Source organism: Stegodyphus dumicola, chromosome 5 (genome assembly GCF_044657685.1).
Source record: "Stegodyphus dumicola isolate Sdum_Otavi_A_Nest chromosome 5, ASM4465768v1".
Classification (NCBI taxonomy): domain Eukaryota; kingdom Metazoa; phylum Arthropoda; class Arachnida; order Araneae; family Eresidae; genus Stegodyphus; species Stegodyphus dumicola.
In genome coordinates this window covers 226464703-226475872 of record NC_140772.1, presented here as the reverse complement: position 1 = coordinate 226475872, position 11170 = coordinate 226464703, and the positions used below count along the sequence as shown (strand labels likewise).

The 11170-nt window shown below is 30.8% G+C and overlaps 1 protein-coding gene across 2 annotated transcripts in view; it reads right to left on the bottom strand.

The window, feature by feature from the left end:
- Positions 1-3451: 3451 nt before the first annotated feature.
- The window catches only part of LOC118184006 (fanconi-associated nuclease 1-like), a 119258-nt gene continuing 111539 nt past the window's right edge, over positions 3452-11170 (bottom strand). For both annotated transcript variants that reach the window (XM_085817747.1, XM_085817748.1), the window contains 2 exons: positions 7900-8005; positions 3452-5705 (listed from right to left, as the gene is read on the bottom strand). In XM_085817747.1, coding sequence (XP_085673873.1) covers positions 5674-5705; positions 7900-8005 — 138 coding nt within the window. In that variant the 3' untranslated portion in view covers positions 3452-5673. The remainder of the gene's footprint in view (positions 5706-7899; positions 8006-11170) is intronic.

The following is an 11170-nucleotide window of genomic DNA, read 5'->3' as shown; positions in this document are numbered from 1 at the left end:
TCAGTCCTTTGCAAATCCACCAAATAGCCACTACTAAGGAAGAATTCGATCTACCTTTTTTTTTTTTTTTTTTTTTTTTGTGTGTGTGTGTGTGTGTGTGTCGTAAAAAGGATTTCATTTATTTCTGCTTTATTGTTAGTTCCTACGATTTTACCGGAAGTTCTGTTTAAAACGAAAAGGATTACAAACTTTCCACAGGAAACTGTTCCAATATATTGCTGCTTTGTCAGCAGTATCCAACTGTTCTTTCCACCCTTTCAAAACATGGAACTAGTGTGCAGTCCCAAATCTGATTTGATCGCCCACAAACTCCCTCATATTCATCAAAACAATAATAATAGATAAATGAATGTAAACTAAAAATTTTAAAAATCTGAAAAGCTTTCAGATTTTTAAACTAAAAATTTTAAAAATCTGAAAAGCTTTCAGATTTTATATTATGCCCAAACGGGCCTTGTTTTTTGGGGGGGACACATACACGTATTGAAAGCATTTGGGCTAGCGCGACTTAAATATAAAATTAACATGAAGGCTAAAAATATTTTAAAAACAGCATATCTTTAGAATTTCCGATAGACCAGGGATTCTCAACCTTTTGACTAGCGCGTACCATCTAAACGAAAATTAAAAACCTTTAATACCACCACTACTAAGTACTACTACCATTCTTGAACAAAGCTCAGATCGCATAAATTTATGAGTGGTAGAGAAAAAACTCAAACAGCATGTTGGGGTTTTAATTTTTGAATTTAATAGATAAAAATACTTTGCTTCTTTGCATACCACTGGTTGAGAACCCCTGGGATAGACTATCTCGCACGCTGGAGATAAAAATATTTGATTCCCTACAGTTTGCCATTGCTTGCTTTGAAATTGTTGAGCTTTTTTAATCAAAAATTCGTTAAAGCTTTAAAAAACATGAAAAGGACAATAAAACAAATTCCAAATTCGGGCTTAATACAGGACGAAAATATTTGGTGGCAACAATTTGAAAAGTGATCCAGCCGTTTCTAGTGATTCGACATAAGATGCCATTTCAAGACTAATAGACCTTCCAGAGTAACACCCCTTTGGGCTAAAAAAAAATATAGTAATAGCAGTTAATTTATATTTTGTTCCTAAAAAGTCTATTCGATAAATGGTAAATTCATTAAAAGTTCGATAAATGGTAGGACTGTTATTTTTAAATTTACAGTCCTACCATTTATCAAAATGGTAAACAAGTCTTGCATGTTTGTATTTCAGACAGTTTTTTTTTTTTTTTTTTCCCCTTTTTTTTTAAGTTTACATTGTAGGACTCTTTGAATTCTACATTTTTCCCAAATTATTTTATTGCTACACAAAATTCCTTATATATTACTAAATAGACAATATGCTATATAATATAGAAATATTTAAGAAATGAAAAAAGAAAAATAATTTTTTACAGCAAATGAACATCATATATAGCTTTCATTTCATTGTTTCTTAGATTCTTAAATAACATTATACTCTTATGTGTATATTAGTAATCCATACATCAATAGCTGGCAAATATCTAACTTCTTGCAATAAGGAGAACAAGATACAAAAATAATAACCAAAAATTTATAATAATACGCAGTGTTTCAAATGGAAAATATAAAATCAAGTTCAACGACAATAGCAAACACTGTGTACTTATTTAATACATATTGTTTTCTACTGCAGTTGCACTCAATAAGTAACTTTTCCCTTATTGTTCCTTATTATTGTGTTCGATTGTTCTCCGGAAAGGCTCGGCCCGACAAACATCTTCATGCGAAAAACATCACCCCTGGCTTTGGAAGTGTTTCTGCACACTCAAAAAGCCAATGAGTATGTTGGGGGCAGTTTAGCTTGAAATTGTTCACAGTCATCCTTATCATCATCACTTTCATTATATTTTTCATCAGCTTTAGCTTTAATTTCAGCTACAGTATACTCGGCAGTAGGCATCTCGGAAGCGAACAGATACAGATACATAATTTTCAAATTCTGCTCATTTCAAATTTTCCAACACATCTACTTCTTCTTCCTCAGTGATTTGCCAGTCTTGAGAAATGTTCAATACAGCCTTATGGAAGTTATTGGTAATGTATGTTGATGTAACATTTTCCCATGCATCATCCATTAAAGGTACGATGCATGGGAGTATGGTTTACATTAGCATTTGAGTTTGTTTCTATTTTTTCTCTTCTCTAGAGAAGCATCAAAATCAAGTGCTTATGAAAGTTTGATTTAAAACTTTCGATGATCCCTTGATCCATAGAATGGATAACACTTGCAGAAGTCGGTGGTAAAAATTCAATCCTGATGATTCTCCAAGATAAAAAAAGGCCACTATCAGGTATTTATAGGATTTATACTCATCACTAAATTTCGGTCGACTTGGAATGCTACAGAAATTTTTCCAAGAAAGGATTAGCTGAGTTGGTGAGATGGAAGTCAATAGAAATTTTATGAATCACAAATATATTGCTCGGTTTTTCTTGTTAAACCAGGGTTTGCTCTTTAAAAGAAAATTATGCTCCCATAGACTTGGATTGTACCAACAAAGTACTTTCAATGTCTTCATTAAATCCAGGCTTGTTATAAGTGAGTCGTACTGTATTAAAATTAGGTGTATTTTTTAGTTTGGGTAACATCTACCTTTGTGATTTCCGAAGAGAGCTCGGGATTAGTGAAAAAAATGTTTTAATGCATTTCCTGTAGTTCGAATTGACAAAATTAGGCTTAGACTCATCTAAACATAATTTAATCCAAATTTTTCTCTTTTAATTTCACTCAACTATCATTTTATTGTTTTCTCGAGCTTGCCACTTATTTTATTGGAAGCTTGTAGACTAAGTATAGCAGGCATTCAAAAAAACGTATCCATCCGTGTCATACTGAGAACCCAAGTTGTAAGTATCTTTTATTATTTTTTTACCATTCTGACAATAGAATTAAATTTTAATTTTTAATTGCCAATATAGCACTAATATGTTGTTTATTCTGTTCGAAAGCTCGCATCCTCGATGTTTCAGTTGATGTCTTCAATTACAGCACTTACAAGAATCTGGCATCGAGTTATGATAACTTTTAGAAAATTTGTCTTCAGATCTTCCTACATGCCCTAGACTTGAAATCATGTTTATAAGGGAACAATTTTCGATTTTCGTTATTTAGATGCTCCTTAGAACATCCAGTTAGTTTTGTGGTATGTTTTCATAAAATAATACCTGCAGTAGTATGGGATATTGCTGAATATCAAATACATTTAATCATGTTTCTACTAAGCAACAAACAAACTAAAAGAAAGAGTGCAATAAAATAACTATTTTCTTGTTTAAAAAGTAGGATTTAAGAAGATGAAATATTACGATTTCAGAATAAGTCAAATCCTAGTTTTAGCTCAAAAAGATTCTAAGTGACCAGTTTTTTTTAACAGATCAAAAATATTTACTTCACTGAATGATTTGGCAGCAAACTTTATTTATACTCGCAGTTACTTTTTCATATTTTACAGTAAAATGTTTCAATAAATGTCTAGCAAAAATTCTTTTACTTAAATTTGCATTTTTACATTTTGCAGTAAACATTTTATTTTAAAAAGTTAATAATCTAAGTCTAATAAAAATACTGTTTGAGAAAACTACATCAGCAAATGGTAAATTTAAAAATACAGTTGAAATAATAATAAAAAAATTATTGCTACTCATTTCCAGAGTAGCAATAAGTCAAATAAAACATACATTTTGATAGTTGAATTACAATACTATGAAGAAAAATTTGTAGAACTATGAAAATTAAATAGTCATTACAAATAAGCAAGCTATGCAAATGAGGTTCCACACGAGGTATTTTGCTTTTCTATCAGTCTTTACCCACATTCCCCCCCCTCTTCCACTATTATGTGACTATTAGAATTGAGATTAAATTATTGTAAAAACTAAGCTAATTATTATTATCTGAATGATTTCACTTAAAAAAGGTAAGCCTAATGATAAACTTTGTGGCAGAATTCTAAAAACAATTTTCTTATAAGATTATTAGCATCTGAAAAAAGAATCAACAGCCATTATAAAATATTTTGCAATGCAATTAAAATTTGTACACTTCAAAATGGAGCATACAGCAAGCTTTCTCTTGATGTGACACCATCTTCGAAACTGGCCTGGTAAAAACTAGCTAATTATTATAAACTGAACAATTTCACTTAAAAAAGTAGGCCTAATGATAAACTTTGTGGCAGACTTCTAAAAGCAATTTTCTTAGAAGATCATTAGCACCTGAAAAAAACACTAATAGCCATTATAAAATATCAGATGTTGCAATGCAATTAAAATTTGTTCACTTCAAAATGGAGCGTACAGCAAGCCTTCTCTTGATGTGACACCATCTTCGAAACTCGTCCCACATCTCTAATAAGCATGGAAAGCTAACTGCTAATAGCACATGAGAAACTTAGATGCTTACCATTGGTGATGTTGAGAGTTCTGCCCAAAGCATGTGAAATAAGTTTAATACTTCGAACATGCACAGCTTTTCTTACCCCCTTTCTCCTTTTTTTGGGGGGAGGATATGTGTGTGTGTGTGTGTGTGTACCTTCTAGATAACATATTGCATATTGATTTTAATTCTTGATTTAAATTCGTTCACATTTTTTATTTGATTCTACCTAATCAAAATTTATTTTACTGCACACGGGCACAAAGGTCAGGAATAAAGAAAATTATTTTAAAGCATTTTATTTTTCAGTGCATAAAAGCATCTTACTGTTTAACAATTAAATACAGATCAGCATATCTCTTTCCTTCAGATCTTCTCAGCTATATGCGTATTATTTTAAGTTATGCTATTGAAGTTTTCAGTGCATATTGGCAGCAATGATATTAACTATAATGTCAACTGTTTCACTTTATTTTGTATTTGTTTTCATTGAAAAACTTTATATTAGGGGTACAATGATCACTCTGTAGCAATCATTATAATACATATTATTTCTAAAGTTTTTTTTTTTTTTTTCAATGAATTTCTCTCAAAGAACCATGAAAAAAAATCATGGAGCTTAAAGCAATTGTTATCACAAGATAGCATAAATTGGATGGATTAAATGAATACTGAAAAACTTCTGTACGAATTATTAGCACAAGTCCAGCTAGAGAAGACAATTAAATGCTTTTATATTTAAATCCAACAGATTAAAAAGGAAAAAAAAAATTTTTAGAAGTGTGTTAATTGATTTCACACTGCTTTTAAATAAATGAGTTTGTTGATTAGATTTGAAAGACAAATATGTTACACTTTGATAAATGATCAAACTTGAAATTCAAAATTTCGGCTTTGATATGCACATAAGGATGGAGAACTATGTGTTTTCAAAATATGATGGCTATAGGAGTCACTATTTTTCTACAAAGCAAATAAAAAATATACATAGACACATTCAGATTCTTATAACCTTTCTGGTTATGTGCCAATAACTCTACTACCACCATCAGATGCTTCATTACTTCACAATAAAGACGACCTAACAAAATAGCGTTCTGTGAAACATGAATGGAGAGGGGGAAAATTCAAATTACTTAATTAAATAAATATTTATTATAAAAATATGAACATTGACATTTTGAACATTTTTAAAATTTGAAGATTTTTAAGTATAAAAATAAAAAAAAAATTATACACATATTATTCCTTTCTAAGTTTTTTTGATCCAACAGCTGAAATGGAAAAAAACAAAAGAAGGCATTATTACATAGTGAATAATTACAAATATTACAAATGTATGTTAAACATTTACAGGCTAATTATAAATTGTATGTATGTGTATATATATATTCAGATTAGTACTTAAAAGTAGTTTGAATTCAGCTACTGACAGCAGCATTTTATTGATATTACAGTACAAAGTCTGTAATCCGGACGTCTATTATCAGGAATGATCTATAATCTGAACCTCAAAGCCACAAACTTTTTTTTGTATGCTTTATGCATGCGAGATTAATGTTTAATGTTTACGCTAAACGCACAAAAAACATATTGCATATTGATTTTAATTCAGCAACTTAAACAACTTGCATTGAAAAAAATATTTAGAAAGTAAACAAATATTTTTTTTTTTTTTTTTTTTTTTTAAATTTTGTTACCCTTTAGATCATAATTGCTCTTTATTTCATATTTTTAATTGTATAATTTCTGCATGCCATCTTACCAGATTTAAATTGATGATCTATAATCCAGAAAAAACCTTAATCCGGAATCGCCGAAGTCCAACGATTATGGACTTTGTACTGTACTAACTCTTTCAACACAGTTTATTTACAAAAAATATTTGGAAGAAAAATAATAATTAAAAAAAAAAAGGTTTACTGCAAAATTACCATATTGATAGCAATTTTTTATTTATTTCCCTTAAAGTGATCACACTTAACCACATATTTATTTATTATGAAAACATTCAAATATAATATACTGGCAATGAATACAATGAATAAAGAATGATTTATCATAATTTCAAAAACTAAAATCTTTATCCATGATATGCATTAGTGAAACAAAGAATACAACAGGACAGAATATGGATCCACCTAACATGGCAGACAACATACAGCAAAGATAAATTTTTTAATTACACTACTTACAATTAATGAAATGTCAGATTGTAGAGACATTAGGTTATTTTTAAGCAGGAGTACACGAAAAATGTGCAGTGCCCTCGGTGGGACTCGAACCTGGACCTCTCGAATACGCGCCAACTCTGCTAACTGCTATGTCATGAAGGCATGCAGAAAGGAGAGATGAAATACCTTATAAGATATCTCATTTGAAATAAATTTTTTTTATCATTTGCCTATTCTTAATTTATTAATGGTTACAGATTTTTCATTTGGGGCGTCAGGTGCGAAGAATAGTGATATGGATTTCAGATTTCTTTCCTAGAAAGATAATTTTCTTTACTCAAATATTTCTATTCAGTCCATCTACTGAGTTTTCACATCTAAATATTCACAAATTCATTTAACAGCTGATACATTTTTATCTGTATCAAGCATTCTCATCCTGCTACCCAAAAAGTATAGTGCAAGGGTTCCCAACCTTTTCTCTCTAAGAGCACATTCTAAAATATCTGTTGGATGGCGGCACTATTTTCTTTTTCAAGGTGAATTTATAGTTGAATAGAGTTAATAATACATGTACATAAAAAAGAGATCGGCTGCATTTCGCTTTGTGCTGGTATCTGGTGTTGGAGGCAATTTCTATTTCATTAAAAATGAGAAAAATTTCACACAGAATTTAACTGAGAACTAGAACATTTTTATTGTGATCGCACAGCAGCGAGCACACGATAAACGACTGGCGGGCATTGGATTGGGAAACCCTGGTATAATGGTTAGGGGAGCTGAGCGATACCAGAGAGCCCGAGTTCGAATTCCAGAGAGATGTAAATTGTCTGTCCTCTCACAGGAGGCAATGGTGGCCACCTATTAAGTGCCTCCATAGTAAAATGACCACCACTTCTGGCCTTAATAGTGGCAAAAGCACTAAAAATGGCTAGTGCTCGCCATCTTAAAAAAAAAAAAAAAAAAAAAAAAGAGAGAAGGAAGGGAGAGTATTTTCATGCTTTTCTTTTTAAATATCTTACATTTATTATTTCAAGGGAAAAGGCTTTAACCTGATTTCTGAAAAATTAATATTTGCATTATTTATTTTAAAATAGAAAAAAATAAATAATATATATATTTCACTCTCAGTTCCGACCTTTAATTAATTATATGCATAAGCAGGCACAGAATATTCATTTTAGACAACTGTAATAAGTATGAAACTTTAATAAATTAAAATCAAATTCCACAAAATTTTCATATAAATTAAATATTAAATATTTCTTATATAATAAAAGAAAACTATACAAACCTTCAACTAAGCAAACTTCAGCGTTTGCACCACGTTTTATGAGATAATCTAACCAAAGTATCTGCTTGGAAGATAACTTATCACCAGGTCCTTTAACTTCTACTATCTTGAAACAGAAAGAGCTAACATAAATTCTATTTTCATGTATAAATTTAAGAAATGTAATCTTTTGAAATGTGTATATATATATATATATATATATATATATATATATACATGCAAGGTTTTCTGTTAATGCAGTTATGTAATCAGAAAACTGACAGTAGGTATGAAGAGAAACAATATTTTCTAGAAAATATGTTATCACAAACTATATTTACTGGTAAAAATCACAAAAATAAGGTAGGTCTGATGTTGAGAGGAAAGAGAAGGCTGTAGTGGACTGATGATTTTGTTCATAGGTTGGCTCATTCACCATGCCTGACATAAGCAGCATTGCAAAATGTATGTGCTGGGGCTGCAGATGATGGATGAAAGCACCATTGCAGTAATGCTTTGGAACTATGTGGAACTGTTTAGTTGGGGAACAATAAGGCAGATTAAAAGAATAAAGAATATATTCATATACATTTGATTTGCAGTTGAGCAGGTGGGTATGGACATTTAACACAGGGGATATAACAAAAGTGATATTCAAGGGGGCAGTATCTGCACCACATCGCTTTTACCAACTGATTGATGACTATGGAAGTCCTTCAAGGCAGCAAGGCGATATGGTGGATGACCATGCTACGTATGCAAGAAGTGAAAAAAATAAACTGAACAATTATTTGCCTCAGACAAGTACATGAATGATTAAAATTAATTCAATATTCTGTACACAACAATGTCAAAGATTCTGTAAACATGCACTTCTTTCACATGCAGAACATAAAACTCCTAGTTGAAGATAACTATCTTCAGTATAGTTTTATGTGTTGGATGTTTCACTGCATTGAGTACGTCAATATACCTGGACATGAATACTTCGTGATTATCTGTTGCGGCCATATCTTCTGCCTATAAGCTTCAATGGCACAAGAAATCTTGATTTTCTGACACTCATCTTCCTGGATTTGCTACATTGTATCATCTGCAGTGTAGAGAGACTTATGGCTTACCCACCTCCATGTTACATATCTAAGTAGGTGTACAGGCCTATATTCACTACACTTAATCTCTTGAACTTTTTTGGGGGGACATTTTAAATCACTCATTTATGAGATGACCAAGAAGACAAGGAATGATCTCACAGCATCAATCATTGTCAATGCAAGCAGACATCAATAGTACAGCTGGTACCTTCAAGCACAACAACTGTTTCTTCATTGCTGAGAGCTGTACAATAATGTCCACCTTTGCCACTTCAACTAACACCTCTAATAACTTCTGATTTTCCTCTCTGCAAAATTGTACTCTACACCACAGGCTGTAAATAGCTACAAAATAAAATAATTCTGCACATACTGTTGTATATTTTTTTAGTCCTCGCTCAATAATAATAATAATCAGACACTCCATAATGACTTTTATAATTTTCACTGACTACACATGGTGTGTGATAGTGTGTTCCATGGCAGTTATTCTTCCTCTAAATGCTTATATCATCCCCTAGAGTTTGATGACATATTAACAGAGCACCCTACATACATATTTACATCTTACTCTCATCTTCCTTCCAAAGAAAAAAAAATGAAAGTTTTAGAATACTATGAAAATGGACTATTTTGATACAAAATAGTAAAATTAAAAATCTACCATAATAAAAATTTCAGTAATTTTATGATATGCTTTATACTATAATGATTAATTCATTATTTATTGACTTAAAGAAACCTTAGCAGATTTCATACCATTCACTGCACAATAAAACTGTGCACAATAAAAATTTGGATAATTCATACAATACCTGAACCTTATTTCTTTTTTTTTTTAATTTAATTTGTCAGCATACTTTTTAGATAATTTTCATTACATTTATAGAAATATATTACTTAAAATTTTTGTGTTTTAAACATTCTATTTGATAAAATTTATTTTTCACTATCTTTCTACACCATAATTTCTAAGACAATAAACCCTTTTCCAATATAACAAGATATACAAGTATTTTATCCCATTCCTCTTGAACAGTTTTCCTCTTGAACAAAGTCCAAGGAGGGTTGTAGGTCGACGTTTAGACATTTCTGCATTTTAAAAGTCCAGAACAGCAGAAATCTATGGATGATACATCAGGAGTTTTAGTAGGGATATCAATGAAGGGTATGGCTTTGATACTCGCTTCCTGTTCCACTTTTTTCAGGAAATTAACAGTGGATTTTGACGTGCGGCTGCTTTCGCTTCATACAGTTCTACTGAATGGTGGCACGATGGATAGAAAGAAGGTGCTTCCTACTTGAAAATGGGTGTAAAATATGTTCCTCCAGTATTTTTATTTTTAATTTACTTTTATTTGAAAACCAGCAGCAATCATAAATCTTTTTGGAAAATTTTACATTCTTTGAACCATGTTTTAAGACTTTTTTCTACTTTTTGATGATAATAAATAGATTTCGTTTTATTGCAGCCATTTAAATACACCCAAGAGTCATCTGTTGTGACAACATTTTCCATTTTTGTCCGGATAAATCTTTCTCACGAAGCAGTGTGTTCTGCATTCATCAGTATGTCGTAGAGAAAGACGACGCACATGATTTTTGACCTTTTAAAGATTCAAAGTAGCATTAATTGCTTTGTTTACAGTTGACTCTGAGCATTTTAATGATATTATAATTGTCCTTTGACTTAATGGATTTTTTTTTAACATTAAATATCTTACCTTTGCAACATTTAAAACATTCCGTTTTTTCCTTGGATATGTACTTTGAAAATTTTTTTTCACCTGAAGCCAAACTTTGACGTGTTTTCCCCTTCCTTGTTGGCAATATTATCTATCATAGAGCTTTAAATATCAAGAAGCCATGCCTTTCACGGCATTTTTTAGTAATTAGATACAAATAATTTTCTTCTGAAGAAGCACAAACATAACCTTCAGTCCACATTTTTTTTGAGTGGCACGAATCTTGTGTGCTGGAGATAAAAATCTGCTTTATTTCAAAAAGTGTTGCCTATGCTGACTTTCCAATCATAGAGTTTGTTAATTAACATGATATGTTATATTACATTACATCTAAAAAATCAGTTTAAGAATTAAAAAAATATCTGAAAGCTTTCAGATTTTATATTATGCTCAAAGAGACTTTTTTTTAACATTTTCTGTGTTACCTTTATTTATTAAATATCATATTCCTCA